The 19260-nt window shown below is 39.1% G+C and overlaps 1 protein-coding gene across 2 annotated transcripts in view; it reads right to left on the bottom strand.

Moving 5' to 3' along the window:
* The window catches only part of LOC126210060 (alpha-actinin, sarcomeric), a 488112-nt gene that overhangs the window by 47081 nt on the left and 421771 nt on the right, over positions 1-19260 (bottom strand). Inside the window, exons 3-5 of one of the 2 annotated variants that reach the window (XM_049939179.1) lie at positions 9619-9793; positions 2515-2675; positions 699-784 (exon numbers count right to left, since the gene is read on the bottom strand). In XM_049939179.1, the coding sequence (XP_049795136.1) occupies positions 699-784; positions 2515-2675; positions 9619-9793 (422 nt within the window). The remainder of the gene's footprint in view (positions 1-698; positions 785-2514; positions 2676-9618; positions 9794-19260) is intronic. The other variant, XM_049939180.1, reaches the window with a different exon arrangement.

The following is a 19260-nucleotide window of genomic DNA, read 5'->3' as shown; positions in this document are numbered from 1 at the left end:
AAAAAACAGTCCAGGGATTGCACAAATGTAGGTGGAAAGGGAAAAAGGGAGGCAAAAAAGGAAAAAAGAAAATATGTACAAACTGTAACTATTTTCTGTTGTTGTTTCATGACTGTGTAGCATTAAATGACGAGAATGTCTATTTACAACAATTCTCAGCATTCTTTCTGCTGGAAGACCTTCAAAATTAAATTCATAACAGGAAGCTGGCTACATTCATTCAACTAACAATATGATAATGTAATCCACCTGAAGAGAGAATAAAGCCCTCAGAATACATTGTGGGACAACAGTAGCGGACACTAATAATTGTATTAATTTCGTATTTGATTTGAATTGGTGTCTCCCGTGTGAAAGAAAAATTGCAGTAAATATTCTTACAAAAATTGCAAAGCATTTCTAAAAATCTAGCAAATGTTCTAAGAAGAAAGAAAAATATACACGGCACTGTAAAGGTAAGTTTCGTTAAAACGCCACAAAATTTTCCATAATGAAGGCAATCATTTCTGGTTAGATGAACATTTCTTCCCACAAAACCAAATTTTCTAACTTGCTTCTACAGGAGTTAATCTCATTTCCCTAAATTGCAGTCACACACTGTGGCAAATACAGAAGTTTTATGCTGCTGGATTAAAGGCTAAGGCATAGGCTGGGCAGACACACGGGGGTGGGGCCGTGCCATGGTGGGGCGGAGTTACCTGCTGCGCCCCCTGGAATGCATGGTAGTAGCACGACACGTACGTCATGATGGCGCGCTCGTCCGGCTTTGGTGTGTTGATCAGGTCTGCAAGAACAAGGATGCTCTGACTCCAGACACTGCTAGTCTGTCATCACACTCTCCTCAATATGCATACTGGTGCTTGCATCAGGACATTCATTCCACAGAGGGCCTAAGAAGTTCTGAGAAACTGTGATAGCTGCTTCTCCATGTCAAGTTCAATCCCCCCCCAAAAAATAATAATAATAATTTTGTATGGGGAAGGTCAGTCCATTCACTTTCTCCACTGTAATTTTAATTTCTTAAACTATTTAGAAAACTGTAATTTGTAATATAACTTTTCCCTTTTTTCTGAATATACCCTTAAAAAAGGTTCAAGTAGTTCTGTGTCATCAACTGGAGGTGCAACAAAGGAGTGGTACAGAATGAATGTTGATCAGCAATTAACATGCCGAACTACTTGGAAGAATAATTTTCACAGTATGCTTCAGCCCTCTGAATATTGACTACATTAAATCTCGTGTAAGATTTATACATTTTGCTTACATTCATTTCAGTGTCAGCCAATGAAACAATACACTTGGGAATAAATGCTCCGAAAAAGAGGTGTCTCTGATTCACATATGTAAGGACAGTTGCTGTAGAATAAAATATCCTAGAATTTGAAATACATTTTCCAAACTTTTGTCTTCATAAATAAAAATATTGACCAGCAGTATGTTATGAAACATTATTACACAAACAGGGAACCAGATCCCGCCATAGTTTACATCTGATCAGCAATGACATATGTATTCTATCAAGGCACAAATATCATGTGGTTTACCATCAGCTATCAAGCTAAAACATCAATTAAAAAAAGTACCTGTAATAAAAAACAGTAATTTAATGTTATTGTAGTGGTTACAATTTACTGTATGAAATGATGCAACTGTCAAAAAATGTAACTTCTGGGAATTTGGGTATGTACAGAGTGAGTCATAAATGAGTAAAATTATTCCAAGGACCTCTTGCTCCTACTATGTGCAACATGTTAACAAATATTTATTTCCTCACCCTCCCCCTACCCTCTCCTGCAACTATTGTTTACAAAATAAAGGAAAAACAGTTGACTGGGAAGATAAAGGGAAAAATCTTATCTCATTACAGATTACTAGTATTTGCATGAGAACTTTTGAACCGCACTTTGCCAACAGTGGCAGAATGTTCAGTCTTCTGCAAAACAAATTTGCAGCTGCAAACACAAAGAGTGGCCAACAGACTATTACTGTGTATGCAATTTGTGTCTTCAGGTCACTCTTTTTTCTTAGCTTGTACTGGCACACAGTAACAATCAAAAGTTCCCTACGTATTTCTGAAATCCACGAGATTCTGTTGTATTGCCATTTACTGGTGTAGGAACATGGGAAGACAAACAATTTTGCGTTTGCAGCTCAAAGTGCAACACTACACGTGACATATTTTCCCTTATTAATGATTCAGCCTGTATATTTAAAAAAGAGATCTGTGTTGTCTTTTTCCAGTGTTCCTGTTTTCTTTACATATTTTGTAATTTGCTGTATTGTCTGCCCCAACCCATGTCGTCCTTTTCTCATCCACTATTAATATCAGTACAATGTAAAGTGTCTAAGTATGAATGCAATAGTCTGTTCAGAAAGATAAAGGTTTCTAATGTAACTTCAACTGACAGTGAAACCTGGTTTATCACAGAATGACTGAGCTCTGGCAAACTTGTTTACAATGTGTGTAATGCTAAATAATGTATTAAGAAAGAAACACTAGCACAATAAACATACCATCAGGATCCAACATGCGAGGTATGTCCAGGTACTTCTCAGCAACATCGAACGCGGTATTCAAGTTCTCCAGTGGGTTGTCCTTTGACAGCTTGTGGTAGTCAATAAGGTCGGGGCGGTGACGGTGGATCAGAGCGCAGAAGGCCAGACCATCTTTGAAGCTGCAAGGAGAAATGTTTCATTGAATTTCAGTCTAGGCACTAAGTTTCACAACACCACACATAAAATTATAATTTGCTTTTCCTTAGCATACTGTAGCTATCAGCATCACACACACACACACACACACACACACACACACACACACACACGGAGAGAGTTTCACAAGTAGTTAAAGAACACATCTGAAATAGATAGGCTAACTACAAATTACTTGTTACCAGTCACCAGATTGTGATCTATCTTCAGGTAGCAAACAAACAACACTCCTGCTGCTGCTGCTGCTACCCCAGAACCACCACAAAAAAAACGATGTGCATCTAAATTTTAAAGTGAAATGTGCTCTCATATATTGGGGGAAATATATTCCACAAATAGGAAGCTGTTTGGCAGTTCATAATGTCATGCTTATATCATTATCTATTGTTTTGTGTACGTATTTTGAAAATCATGATTTGGCACACTATCTGTAATTCACTTAATTGAAACTACCAATTTCAAGCAACAGAGCCTCTCCTCATTTCTTTTTATGCCTGAGGAAAATATGTTGTTTCAATAAAGTGAGACACAGCTATTGTGTCAAATCACGAGTTTCCACAAATACTTAAAACCTGTAAATTATTTTCACCTAACAAATTTTTATTCCCATTATTTTAAACCTTACACCAATTTCAGAGAATCATTTGAAAATGGCTACACAATCAAAACCGTGTAATAATGAAAGCCACATAAAATGATACTTACAAGGGAACCTCCCCATCGCACCCCCCTCAGATTTGGTTATAAGTTGGCACAGTGGATAGGCCTTCAAAAACTGAACACAGATCAATCGAGAAAACAGGAAGAAGTTGTGTGGAACTATGAAAAAAATAAGAAAAATATACAAACTGAGTAGTCCATGCGCAAGATAGGCAACATCAAGGTAAAAGTGAGCTCACGAGCACCGTGGTCCCGTGGTTAGCCTGAGTAGCTGCGGAACGAGAGGTCCTAGGTTCAAGTCTTCCCTCGCCTGAAAATTTTGCTTTCTTTATTTTCGCAAAGTTATGATCTGTCCGTTCGCTCATTGACGTGTCTGTTCACTGCAATAAGTTTAGTGTCTGTGTTTTGCGACCGCACCGCAAAACCGTGCGATTAGTAGACGAAAGGACGTGCCTCTCCAATGGGAACCGAAAACATTTGATCGCAAGGTCGTAGGTCAACCGATTCCTCCACGGGAAAACATGTCTGATATATTCTATACGACACTGGTGATGGCATGTGCGTCACATGACACGAATATGTTGTCGACCCACCTAACTTTTACACTTAGCGAATGGGTAGAAAGATTCTTCCACCTTGCCCGATTTAGGTTTTCTTGTGGATGTGATAATCACTTCCAAAAAAGTGATAAAAACATAAGAGTTTGTCACATAAACTGAAAATAAAAAATTAAACTTTTCACTCGAGGGAAGACTTGAACCTAGGGCCTCTCGTTCCGTAGCTGCTCTCTCTAACCACGGGACCACGGCGCTCCTTGACTGCCAGTGTCCTTGATGTTGCCTATCTTCTCATGGACTACTCAGTTTGTATATTTTACTAATTTTTTTCATAGTTCCATACAACTTCTTCCTGTTTTCTCGATTGATCTGCGTTCAGTTTTTCAAGGCCTATCCACTGTGCCAACTTATAACTAAATCTGAGGGGGGTGCGATGGGGAGGTTCCCTTGTTAGATCTATCAAATAGCAGCCAGTGAGGAAGAATGCTGTCAGTCAGACAATTTGTAGTGACCGTAGATCTTGTTTCATTTAAAACCTTATTTCTGTGTATGTGTCACACTATGGTTAGGTTAAAAGAATGAACATTGGTTCCCTAATACAGTCATCACCTTGCCAGACAATCTGTCTCAAATGCACAATAACACCATTTTCTGCATGCTAGCACTAAATGGTAAGTATTTCATTTTGCTTCTCCAGAGTTCACAACAACAATTTTTGCTCCTCGGTGCCTGTAATGTTCAATATAGGGGTGGTTATTGTAGAGTTCTTCGTGCTTATATTTGTAAAGACATATGGAAGAGAAATAAAAAGCCACTGTAAAAAATATTTTAATTTCCACATGAAAAGGTAACATTTGTTAATTGCGTATCATATTTACATTCCAGGTTATGAATGTCGCTCAGTGTAATGACCATCTGTATCCACAACAGCCTTGAAACCCACTAGACATACCATTTCACAACTGTTTGCAGTGCTTTCTGAACGGTGGACCACAGAATGGTCAGCTGTCATGACATAGTTCATGCACTGCTTGAAGACCGCACATGGCATCCAGCATACTCTCAGCTATGGCAACAGTAACTTCAACAATTTGTGGCACAATTGGCTATCAGCCTCTCCTAGGAGCAATTCCCAAATTGCAAGTTAATTCAAACTTCTGAATCATGCTCTTCAACCTTGGTGTAGAAAGTGGATTTCTCCATATTCCTTTAATGCACTGGTACTCATGAAGAGCAGTGGCACTTTGTTACCGTTTTGATAAAACAGCTTTACGAGTAAAGCCTTGCTCAACTTGTTCAGTCCCATGCCGAATGTCTGCAAGTGTAACGCACACCGATGCTCGTGTTTCGACACTATGCCGCTGTACCAATACTCACGCCTATCTGCAAGTTGAATTAGTGAAGTTCGGTGGCAGGAGGAACAAGACTTTTGGTCAGGTGATTACAGGGTTATAAATACAAAATCAAATAGGGGTAATGCAGGAGTAGGTTTAATAATGAATAAAAAATAGGAGTCCGGGTTAGCTACTACAAACAGCATAGTGAACGCATTATTGTGGCCAAGATAGACACAAAGCCCACGCCCACTACAGTAGTACAAGTTTATATGCCAACTAGCTCTGCAGATGATGAAGAAATTGACGAAATGTATGACGAGATAAAAGAAATTATTCAGGTAGTGAAGGGAGACGAAAATTTAATAGTCATGGGTGACGAATTCGTCAGTAGGAAAAGGGAGAGAAGGAAACATAGTAGGTGAATATGGATTGGGGGGAAGAAATGAAAGAGGAAGCCGCCTTGTAGAATTTTGCACAGAGCATAACATAATCATAGCTAACACTTGGTTCAAGAATCATAAAAGAAGGTTGTATACCTGGAAGAATCCTGGAGATACTAAAAGGTATCAGATACATTATATAATGGTAAGACAGAGATTTAGGAACCAGGTTTTAAATTGTAAGACATTTCCAGGTGCAGATGTGGATTCTGACCACAATCTATTGGTTATGAACTGCAGATTGAAACTGAAGAAACTGCAAAAAGGTGGGAATTTAAGGAGATGGGACCTGGATAAACTGAAAGAACCAGAGGTTGTCCAGAGATTCAGGGAGAGCGTAAGGGAACAAATGGCAGGAATGGGGGAAAGAAATACAGTAGAAGAAGAATGGGTAGCTCTGAGGGATGAAGTAGTGAAGGCAGCAGAGGGTCAAGTAGGTAAAAAGACGAGGGCTAATAGAAATCCTTGGGTAACAGAAGAAATATTGAATTTAATTGATGAAAGGAGAAAATATAAAAATGCAGTAAATGAAGCAGGCAAGAAGGAATACAAACGTCTCAAAAATGAGATCGACAGAAAGTACAAAATGGCTAAGCAGGGATGGCTAGAGGACATATGTAAGGATGTAGAGGCTTGTCTCACTAGGGGTAAGATAGATACTGCCTACAGGAAAATTAAAGAGACCTTTGGAGAGAAGAGAACCACTTGTATGAATATCAAGAGCTCAGATGGCAACCCAGTTCTAAGCAAAGAAGGGAAGGCAGAAAGGTGGAAGGAGTATATAGAGGGTTTATACAAGGGCGATGTACTTGAGGACAATATTATGGAAATGGAAGAAGATGTAAATGAAGATGAAATGGGAGATAAGATACTGCGTGAAGAGTTTGACAGAGCACTGAAAGACCTGAGTCGAAACAAGGCCCCGGGAGTAGACAACATTCCATTAGAACTACTGATGGCCTTGGGAGAGCCAGTCATGACAAAACTCTACCATCTGGTGAGCAAGATGTATGAGACAGGCGAAATACCCCCAGACTTCAAGAAGAATATAATAATTCCAATCCCAAAGAAAGCAGGTGTTGACAGATGTGAAAATTACCGAACTATCAGTTTAATAAGTCACAGCTGCAAAATACTAACACGAATTCTGTACAGACGAATGGAAAAACTGGTAGAAGCGGACCTCGGGGAAGATCAGTTTGGATTCCGTAGAAATGTTGGAACACGTAAGGCAATACTAACCTTACGACTTATCTTAGAAGAAAGATTAAGAAAAGGCAAACCTACGTTTCTAGCATTTGTAGACTTAGAGAAAGCTTTTGACAACGTTAACTGGAATACTCTCTTTCAAATTCTGAAGGTGGCAGGGGTAAAATACAGGGAGCGAAAGGCTATTTACAATTTGTACAGAAACCAGATGGCAGTTATAAGAGTCTAGGGGCATGAAAGGGAAGCAGTGGTTGGGAAAGGAGTGAGACAGGGTTGTAGCCTCTCCCCGATGTTATTCAATCTGTATATTGAGCAAGCAGTAAAGGAAACAAAAGAAAAATTCAGAGTAGGTATTAAAATTCATGGAGAAGTAGTAAAAACTTTGAGGTTCGCCGATGACATTGTAATTCTGTCAGAGACAGCAAAAGACTTGGAAGAGCAGTTGAACGGAATGGACAGTGTCTTGAAAGGAGGATATAAGATGAACATCAACAAAAGCAAAACGAGGATAATGGAATGTAGTCAAATTAAATCGGGTGATGCTGAGGGGATTAGATTAGGAAATGAGACACTTAAAGTAGTAAAGGAGTTTTGCTATTTAGGGAGCAAAATAACTGATGATGGTCGAAGTAGAGAGGATATAAAATGTAGACGCAATGGCAAGGAAATCGTTTCTGAAGAAGAGAAATTTGTTAACATCGAGTATAGATTTAAGTGTCAGGAAGTCGTTTCTGAAAGTATTTGTATGGAGTGTAGCCATGTATGGATGTGAAACATGGACGATAACCAGTTTGGACAAGAAGAGAATAGAAGCTTTCGAAATGTGGTGCTACAGAAGAATGCTGAAGATAAGGTGGGTAGATCACGTAACTAATGAGGAGGTATTGAATAGGATTGGGGAGAAGAGAAGTTTGTGGCACAACTTGACTAGAAGAAGGGATCTGTTGGTAGGACATGTTCTGAGGCATCAAGGGATCAAAAATTTAGCATTGGAGGGCAGCGTGGAGGGTAAAAATCGTAGAGGGAGACCAAGAGATCAATACACTTAGCAGATTCAGAAGGATGTAGGTAGCAGTAGGTACTGGGAGATGAAGAAGCTTGCACAGGATAGAGTAGCATGGAGAGCTGCATCAAACCAGTCTCAGGACTGAAGACCACAACAACAACAACATCTGCAAGTCATGACATTATCACTACCGGCACTGCAAATCCTGCAGCCCACAATTTGAACATCATTCCTACGAAGTTGGTTTTCTGTCTATGCTGGTTCAAGTAGTGAACATTTAATTATAACCATTCTGTAATACAAATAGAAGTAATAAAATTTTAATCATGATCTCAAAAAAATGAGGTTATGCTATTGATGTTTTGTTTTCAGGTACATCTCTGCAGTCCCAGTGCTCTCTGATATCCCCACAGCACACTACAGGCATCTGACACTAGAAAAGACAAAATAAAATGTTGCAGGCTACTGATAATGTAGAATATTGTGTGGTAACACATTTTTGCCTCTGAAGAGGAATAATGCAGCGACGACATGTGCTAAGTTGGCGGTATTGTATGGAAATAATGCATCGTTATATGGCACAATGGTTAAATGACTAAGGCACATCGTTTGCAGTCAAAGAAGTCTGAATGAAGAAGAATGAAATGACACAATGCCTCCCTGTGAAGAATTCAAAATAGCAACAAAAGTGTATACCTCAATGTTCAAAGATCAACATGATCACAGAGAAACTGACAGTCAGTCACAGTTCAGTTCCTGATAACTTGCACAACATTTTAAATGGACATATGTCATCACCTACTGGGTTTTGCAACTGTTCGCACCCATTTGAAGAGACCACTGAACTAAGGCAGCAGCAGAAATGTTGTAACTGAGTCAGCCTAATTCAAATGACTCCAGCAGCCACCTAATAACCATGAATGAGTGCTGCATGTATCACTGTGAACTTGAGACAAAGGAATTAAGTAAACAATGGAAACTTGTGGGTTGAACAGTGCCAAAAACCATAAAAACCACACGAACATCAAGCACAGCGATGCAGAGTGTTTTTGGGGAATGTCATGGCATGGTGCTTACAGATTATGCTCTTAAGGGGCAACCACCACAGGTGCACACCAGAAAAATCTGACACTGTTACAGGAGGCTGTCAAGACGAAACGTCATGGGAAGCTGTACGAGAGGGTGTTTTTGCACTGGCCAATGTCCCTGCTCGTTCCGTACAGAATACAGTCACATATGTTGCTAATTAGGGCTATCACATTTTGCCTCAACCTCCTCCCCCCCCCCCCCCCCCCCATGTTCTCCTGACTTGACATGCAGTGACCAATTCCTCTTTCCTTGGATGAAGACGTCATTGCGCGGCAGGCATTTTGAGACCGACAACGAGGTTACATTTGAGGTGGAGCATTTCCTGAACAGCCGAGATCACCACCAAGTCATCTGTCACTGAGAAATGAGCACCACATTGATGGGTGAATATGGAGAGGAATAACCCCATCAAGTTTCACAATCACAGTTTAGTTTCTTCAAGGTGATTAAATTTTTTTTCTGTAACTACCTCTCATGTAACATAAAAAACAGGAAATAAAATCACACACAAGTCTCAGTGAGTGGTCAGTTTTCCAGCACTACAATTGCATCAAAGTACGCGAGTGCATTTATAGCACATTTATAGAAAACAAGTGTCGAGCCCTCACCTGAGGTGGAAGTTCTGCACATTGACGTTCTTGTAGGGCGCAGTCTTGCGCTGGCACCACAGCAGCAACCCCTCCTTGGCCGTCATCTCTTCCACCGAGATGTCCTGGATGGCGAAGCGCAGGATGATGGTCCAGATCATACCCAGCGTCATCTTCAGGTTGCCGTCCACAATTTCTGTGAGAAAGTAGAAGACATTAAGTTGGACAGGTCATTATTCACAACTCATCACACACACACACACACACACACACACACACACACCCGCGCGCGCGCACACACTCATAATCTACTAATTAAGAAGTAGAATAATTTTACATTAAAAATTTAACACAATATGTCCAGCACTAAAGTAGGTGTGTGTGTTTGGGGAGGGGGGCGTTGGAATGGAATGCAGGCATCTTGAGACAGCATAACTCATGGCACAAGTTAGCCAGACTATATTCATCTAGTAATTGAGTATAAGAGAACTTATTGACTTCCAACAAACTACACATAATTTCAAACCTTTTTAAACTTTTCCCTTAGTATATGGGTGAATAATCCGAAACAATAAAAACAACATAATTAAAGTTTTGCATCTTCAACCTTGAAGGTTTTCAATGCTTAACATCAAGTATTTAAGACATTAACTCATTTGTAAAGTAATGAGATGTTTGAATCTGTTTTATACAAGGGAGTCAGATTCCTGAAAGAATGCTTAAAGTAGGCTTTCACTACAAAGTTGACACTGAATTTCAAGCATCTTGCCATTTCAGGTGTTCAGAGTTCTGTGGCACTCTCCAACAAGTCAAACAACCGTGTGACCATTTGTTCTGCATTCCTGCGTATACATTCAGTATCCCCTAGATGTTAGACCTATTTGAAATGGATCCCATGTATTTCAGCAATATTCCAGAATGAAACTTTAAATATGTCTGCTTGTGTCTGTATATGTGTGGATGGATATGTGTGTGTGTGTGTGTGTGTGTGTGTGCGCGCGAGTGTATACCTGTCCTTTTTTCCCCCTAAGGTAAGTCTTTCCGCTCCCGGGATTGGAATGACTCCTTACCCTCTCCCTTAAAACCCACATCCTTTCGTCTTTCCCTCTCCTTCCCCTCTTTCCTGATGAGGCAACAGTTTGTTGCGAAAGCTTGAATTTTGTGTGTGTGTTTGTGTTTATTTGTGTATCTATCGACCTGCCAGCGCTTTCGTTCGGTAAGTCACATCATCTTTGTTTTTAGATATATTCCAGAATGGGTTACAAGAGTGTTTTGTAGGCAATATTCTTTGTAGATTAACTGCGTACCTGACCTGGCAGACAATTTTAACAGAAACTTCAGACTTACTGCAGATGCTGCAATTATCTATAACGAAGTAGTGTCTGAAAAATTCATTCACATCTTGCTAACATTATGAAGTTGTTCGCCAAACGCAGCAACTCACTTTAAATGTTTAGATATGTAGAACTGTGCACTTTACAAAATGTACATTGGCAGTGACTATAATGTCAATTAGTCTTATTTGGAATCAGTCAATGAGTCTTATTTGGAATCAGTCAACTCATACAAATACCTGGGTGTAGCAATCTGCAGAGATGTGTAATGGAATGATCATATAGGCTCATAGGTAAAGCAAAAGGCAGAATTCAGTGCTTTGGAGGGGTACTGCAAAAATTCAATGCACAAAATATAATTGCTTACAAAACACTCATGCATACTATTGCATAATATTGCTGAAGTGTATGGTATCCATAACAGGGGATATTTGAAATACACAGTGATGAATGGCAAGAATTATTACAGGCCAGTTTGATAAACGGAAAAGTGTCACAGAGATACTGCTAATACTGAACTGTCACACACACTTGAAGATACATGCAAACTACCCTGCAAAACCAGTATTAACTGAAGAGTCTGGAAATATATTTCAGAATCCAACATGTCACTGCCATAGGGTCTGCAACTAGATTAAACTACTCACAGCATTCGAGGAGGCACTTAAGCCCTCATTCTTTCTGCAGTCTATTAGCTAATGGAACTGGGTGTAACCCCTAATAGGTGGTACGATGAGAAGTATCATCTGCCATGCACTTGACAGTGGTTTGCAGAGTGTCACTGTAGATGTAGACACACTTGTTGGGTCGACTGCTAGGTGCAAGATATGTTGGTTATGCCTCAGCTACTCCATCCCAGTACATTCATTACTTCTAAGTGTTTTTCTGTTCCGACCTTTAGACAGGCTCTGGGACAGTTAGGAGTATTATTTACAATATTTACAGTATTTACATTCATGTGTGATGTTTTTTTATTGCATATACAAAAAAGTTTAGAATTGTCTCATACTGGTACATTCTCTCAAAGCAAGACTAAATGGTATTATTTACTACTGAAGATGGCACATTTTGAAGCATGGGAGTTAACAAATAACTAAACCGTTTTCTTCACAATAAAACTGTTTCGAAACAAAATTTTTCAACAGACTATGTATGTTAACTAGTGTTTCCAATGATCTGGTAAATATGAGAACACAGCAAGTCTTGAAATGCATTCTGGACATTTGCCACCTGCCTGTTATCTTTCGCTTCAAGTGAAAATTTCTCTAATTACATTCAAATGAAATTATTGATAATTCACTTACACATCTTTCCAACGATTCCTGCATTTGCAAAATGTCTCAGAACCACAGACAGCTGTCATTTGCATTAGCTCTGCTTTGGATCCGTCAAATGGAGACTTATTTGTATGTATATTTACTTATCCCATTTCATTCGTGTTTGGCTGTTTACTACTTCAGTGGCTACGAAATTGAGAAGACAAATGCCGTCCTTTGCAGCCCTACTTCCATTGTCATCAGATGAAGCAGCAATTATGGACTGAGATGACTGACAAGGATGGAGCGTAAATTATTCACAGAAGACTCTTCTCCTGAATCTGTCTCTGTTTCTGATTCTTCAAAATCGCTCTCCATTAGCATCTGCATTGTCCCATCAGAGTTCAGGAGCTTTTCACACACCATTATGATTCAATATAATGATTATATGAGAATGAACAATACTAAGATTAAAATGATGGTCTGAAGTACTGAAGAACAATATATACCTCTAACAATGAGAATTGGGAGCGAAGAATCAAAAAAGTAATAGAGGAATTGACTTATTTGGTAAACAGGATCACAAAGGATGGTAGAAGCTGGAAATAAATTGTGAGCATAATACAGCAGGCCAAAATTGCAATTTAATTTGAGAAAAAATTTACCTGCAAGAACATTAGTCTGGAAACACAACAACGGATCGTGAATGCATTTGTTTGGAGTGTGGTCCTGCAACCTTGTGAAACCTGGACGGTAAGAAAATGAGAGATGATGGCTACAAGCAGTGGAGATTTGGTGCTAAAGAACGATGTTGAAGATCAGATACAGAGACAGATTTAACCATAAAGGCGTGTTGAGAAGACTATGGGAAACCAGATCTCTCTGGATCACATCCAAACAAAAAGAGATTAGCTCATACAACACACACTGAGACACAGGGTGCTCTACATATAAGGAAATGAAGAGGAAGTCAGAAGTATGAAATAGTGTACTGATGAAAAACAATCTCAGTGTTGGACAATAAATAAGAACATATTATGATGATGACTATTACTATTACTATTATTATTATTATTATTTCTTTACTTTCTCAGACGTTAAGTCTGGTTAAAAATGAAAAGTGACGCGGACCTTGATCAGGCGTCACTTCCTTTTAACTGTATGGTATGTGTTATATTGCATTTAGGAACTTTCGGGTAATTGAACATGTATCAATAATTACTGATTTCTGTAGTTGTATATATACGTTTGGATGTAGCTCTATTGCATTGATGTACTCGTGGATATTGTGTGGTATGACTCCTGTAGTTGATAGTATAATTGGTATGATGTCAACTTTATCCTGATGCCACATGTCTTTGACTTCCTCAGCCAGTTGGATGTATTTTTCAATTTTTTCTCCTGTTTTCTTTTGTATATTTGTTGTATTGGGTATGGATATTTCGATTAGTTGTGTTAATTTCTTCTTTTTATTGGTGAGTATGATGTCAGGTTTGTTATGTGGCGTTGTTTTATCTGTTATAATGGTTCTGTTCCAGTATAATTTGTATTCATCATTCTCCAGTACATTTTGTGGTGCATACTTGTATGTAGGAACGTGTTGTTTTATAAGTTTATGTTGTAAGGCAAGCTGTTGATGTATTATTTTTGCGACATTGTCATGTCTTCTGGGGTATTCTGTATTTGCTAGTATTGTACATCCGCTTGTGATGTGATCTACTGTTTCTATTTGTTGTTTACAAAGTCTGCATTTATCTGTTGTGGTATTGGGATCTTTAATAATATGCTTGCTGAAATACCTGGTGTTTATTGTTTGATCCTGTATTGCAATCATGAATCCTTCTGTCTCACTGTATATATTGCCTTTTCTTAGCCATGTGTTGGATGCGTCTTGATCGATGTGTGGCTGTGTTAGATGATATGGGTGCTTGCCATGAAGTGTTTTCTTTTTCCAATTTGCTTTCTTCGTATCTGTTGATGTTATGTGATCTAAAGGGTTGTAGAAGTGGTTATGAAATTGCAGTGGTGTAGCCGATGTATTTATATGAGTGATTGCCTTGTGTATTTTGCTAGTTTCTGCTCGTTCTAGAAAGAATTTTCTTAAATTGTCTACCTGTCCATAATGTAGGTTTTTTATGTCGATAAATCCCCTTCCTCCTTCCTTTCTGCTTAATGTGAGTCTTTCTGTTGCTGAATGTATGTGATGTATTCTATATTTGTGGCATTGTGATCGTGTAAGTGTATTGAGTGCTTCTAGGTCTGTGTTACTCCATTTCACTACTCCAAATGAGTAGGTCAATATTGGTATGGCATAAGTATTTATAGCTTTTGTCTTGTTTCTTGCTGTCAGTTCTGTTTTCAGTATTTTTGTTAGTCTTTGTCTATATTTTTCTTTTAGTTCTTCTTTAATATTTGTATTATCTATTCCTATTTTTTGCCTGTATCCTAGATATTTATAGGCATCCGTTTTTTCCATCGCTTCTATGCAGTCGCTGTTATCCAATATGTAATCTTCTTGTTTAGTGTGTTTTCCCTTGACTATGCTATTTTTCTTACATTTGTCTGTTCCAAAAGCCATACTTATATCATTGCTGAATCCTTCTGTTATCTTTAGTAATTGGTTGAGTTGTTGATTGGTTGCTGCCAGTAGTTTTAGATCATCCATGTATAGCAAATGTGTGATTTTGTGTGGGTATGTTCCAGTAATATTGTATCCATAATTTGTATTGTTTAGCATGTTGGATAGTGGGTTCAGAGCAAGGCAGAACCAGAAAGGACTTAATGAGTCTCCTTGGTATATTCCACGCTTAATCTGTATTGGCTGTGATGTGATATTATTAGAGTTTGTTTGGATATTAAGTGTGGTTTTCCAGTTTTTCATAACTATGTTTAGGAACTGCATCAATTTAGGATCTACTTTGTATATTTCCAATATCTGTAGTAACCATGAGTGGGGTACACTATCAAAAGCTTTTTGGTAATCAATGTATGCGTATTATTATTATTATTATTATTATTATTATTATTATTATCTTTACTTTCTCAGACATTATTATTATTATTATTATTATTATTATTATTATTATTATTATTATTATTATTATTTCTTTCCTTTCTGAGATGTTATGTCTGGTTAAAAATGGAAAGTGACGCGGACCTTGATCAAGCGTGACTTCCTTTTAACTGTACGGTATATGTTACGTTGCATTTAGGAACTTCCGGGTAATTGAACATGTATCAATAATTACAGATTTATGTAGTTGTATATATACGTTTGGATTTAGCTGTATTGCGTTGATGTACTGGTGGATATTGTGTGGTATGACTCCTGTAGTTGATAGTATAATTGGTATAATGTCAACTTTATCCTTATGCCACATGTCCTTGACTTCCTCAGCCAGTTGGATGTATTTTTCAATTTTTTCTGCTGTTTTCTTCTGTATATTTGTTGTATTGGATATGGATATTTCGATTATTATTATTGTTGCTGTTGTTGTTGTTGTTGTTGTTGTTGTTGTTGTTCAGAAGTAGCACTGCAGTCCAGTGAACCCACTCCTCCACAGCTAAGTGATAAGCACAACTTCTACAGAAATAAATTGGACAAAGCCGAGCTGAACTGCCGTAGCAGTTAATTGCATTCAGTGCAAGGTGCACTTCAACTGCTGTGGCATTACACCGCATCATTATGGTTAAATAGAATCCACATTCTGACTGCAATTCATATTATAATGAACACAACCAATCTGACTTCCACAACAAATCACCGCAGTATACTGCCCACACCTGCAACACAATATCTTCTTTGTAAATTTGATTATTTCGTAATGAATGAAGTAACATCACATACCCCCTCAACCTGTGAAGTTACATTTCATTTCCACCTCCCCTTCTGGCAACTTCATTTTTAGGTACAATATATACGATATTGCAGCGCCTGTGCTATTCCGATTTACAACGCAAGGTTCCTTCAGACATACATGCATGTCTCAAGGAACAGACACTGTGCCAACTACAGCAGTTATGAAATACATTAAATGAATTCAGAGTTGCAAATATAGACAACGGTCAGCTGTATACTGCAATGACACAATGAAAATTTGTGTCGGATGAGGCTCGAACCCAGATTTTCCGCTTATCACAGAAGCGGTCGCCTTACCATTTGGCTATCCAGGCACGACTTACGGCCAAGCCCAAATTTCCATATTTCGTCAACTAAGTGTCTACAACAACACATGGAAATTTTCGACTGTCTGTGAATCTTGCTCAGATAGCCAAATGGTAAGGTGACCGCTCGCGATAAGTGGTAAATCGGGTTCGAGTCCCGGTCCGGCACAAAGTTTCAGTGTCGTCACCAGTGCTGTTTTTCCGGGGGATGCGTACCCCTAAACTTTTTCGTCGACAAAGTAATTTTTTTACGATGTTGAGAACTTGGAAGAGTGGCAAAAATTTATTTCATGGACGTGAATTTTTTATTTCATTTTTTCATGTTGGTAATTGCAATACAAACGATACCAGTGATGTTTTGGTGGGAAAAGCGATGTTATTGACTGTTTCTAGCATTTCGAAGCTGCGGCAACCGTTCTCAACAACTGAATTGCTGGCAGCCAGTTCGACAAGCATGTACTGGCCTCGCCCGCTAATAGTGGGTGATGGTAGTGCTAAACAGATATGCATACGCTCAAACGCCGAGCTACTGATAGATATCTCAACGGTCCCGCTATCATGAAACTTTGCGATTCATTATGGAAAAACTTTAAAGCTTTGGTTGCTCACTTCACAGCTGTGAAAGAAGATCGAAGCAGGGAATCAACTGACAGAGGTATGTACGGTGGCTTATTGAAGTACATTACCAAAGTTGACTTCATTCTCGACTTGGCTCTAATGTGTGATGCCCTTCAAGAATTATCAGAATTAAGTCTTGAGCTACAGTCAAGAGAGATCACACTGTATTTTGCCCAACAGAATATCAGAAATCAGCTCCTGGTGTTTGAAGAAAGAAAACTGAGCTGTGGTCCTCATTACTGTGAAGCTCTCAAAGCAATCTAAGAGCTGCACACAGAATTCAACAGGAAAAGTGGGCGACTATCAGACATCTTGAGCCCAGCATATTTTACAGTTGTCTGAAACAGTCTTCTGCAGACATAAGATATTGCTATCTCTGATTGTGCGAAAGTTTTGGACTCGTCAAATTGGCCTGAGACTCCTGGAATGACATATGGGGAAACGAATATCAAAACTTTATGTTGTCATTTTGCTCTTCCAGAAGGAGAGAAATATGTAGAAGCAGAAGGGTAGTATCCCATGCTTCAGTTATAAGTAATTTTCGCTGCATTATATCCAATGTCAGGTTACCCTCAAACTTTTTTTTTAGAAAAAAAAAGCACTGGTCGTCACTCCATTATACAGCTGATAGCTCACAATGTTCAGAACTGCGAATACATTAAATGTATATCATCTTCAGCTTTCCATATCTGAATCAGTAAAAACTGAAACCTTACAGCATCATATTGTTAGCTGTCTGCCTGTGCAACCTTTTAGAGCCCTCTTTCTCAGTATGAAGCTGAAATTTAAATCACATACTAAGTCTTTTTCGGTGGAAAATATTTCAACTTCGAAGTTAAGGCACTCAAGAGATACGGCCATTTACCTAGGATATTTTGATATCTTGCCAGTATCGATATCGACAACTGTCGAATATAGTATAATTCTCGATTCTCACGATGGATGGACTACCTTTATAACTTTGTACGGACTTCTAAGCGCGCGAGTACTACTCGGACTTACGTAGTATTTGTCAGTGAGTGTATATTCATGCACCATGATCGTAGGACCGAAATTCCTCTCTTCGACCTTATTTGTTAAACTGTGTTTCGCGGAACCCTGGGCTTCCGGGAGATCGATCAATGTTTTCACGAAATTTACGTACCTTTTTTTATAATATTTAAAGAAGTAACTTAAAAATAAATGTTAACGATCCTATGAAAAAAAAATGTAAGCCTCACTTCCACAGACTAAATAACCGGTACGAACGAGACACCGGGAGTGAATACCTGCATTTGTTAAAGACGAGGTGGCAAACTCAACAATGAGGGAACAATAGCACAAGGTGTGACTGTAGCAGGCCACTAACGGCACTACTGCACTCGCATCCAAAGCAGTCCGTGTCACTTTGCCGCCTACCTACAGAATGGAGAGTCGTTTTTATGCTTCAAATTGCCTAGTTAATCGTTTAACTAGCACTGAGACGTATATATCCGTAAACAGGTCACCAGAGATAAAGTGGTAATATGTTGCATGTTATCGCTACAGAATTCTACAATTTCAGCTTGCACCTGTAAGTTGTGCTGTCTTCAAGTTTCATCGTTAACATTCCGTTCCGCATAATCGCATCGAATTTAACTGCGCCTGCAGATAGGCAACCCAATGAACAGACTTCCAAAGCACGCTGCAATCGCGTCTTCCTCGACAATTCCTGTCAATGAACTGCATGCGCCCTTATTCTCACATGTAGTGTGAGTTAGAAACTTAGAGAGATGGTATGAAACTTCCTGGCAGATTAAAACTGTGTGCCGTACCAGGATTCGAACTCGGGACCTTTGAATTTCGCAGGCAAGTGCTCTACCAACTGAGCTACCCAAGCACGACTCACGACCCGCCCTCACAGCTTTAATTCCGCCAGTACCTCGTCTCCCACCTTCCAAACTTCACAGAAGCTCTCCTGACTAGCACTCCTGGAAGAAAGGATATTGCGCAGACATGGCTTAGCCACAGCCTGGGGGATGTTTCCAGAATGAGATTTTCACTCTGTAGCGGAGTGTGAGCTGTTATGAAACTTCCTGGCAATTAAAACTGTGTGCAGACCGACACTCGAACTCGGAACCTTTGCCTTTCGCGGGCAAGTGCTCTACCAACTGAGCGAGAGAGAGATGGTTTATCTGCCAATGTGTGTTTCCTGCATGTCTTTTAGTATTAGCACAGTTGTCTTCTTAAAGACCGGAGATACATATGAATAGCCCTATAATGTCACAACCCTTCCTGCGTTGGAAGACGAAACGGCCGGAAATACCTCTTTC

Source organism: Schistocerca nitens, chromosome 10, assembly GCF_023898315.1.
Source record: "Schistocerca nitens isolate TAMUIC-IGC-003100 chromosome 10, iqSchNite1.1, whole genome shotgun sequence".
NCBI lineage: Eukaryota > Metazoa > Arthropoda > Insecta > Orthoptera > Acrididae > Schistocerca > Schistocerca nitens.
The sequence above is the reverse complement of the archived record's forward strand: the minus strand, read 5'-3'. Positions and strand labels throughout refer to the sequence as shown.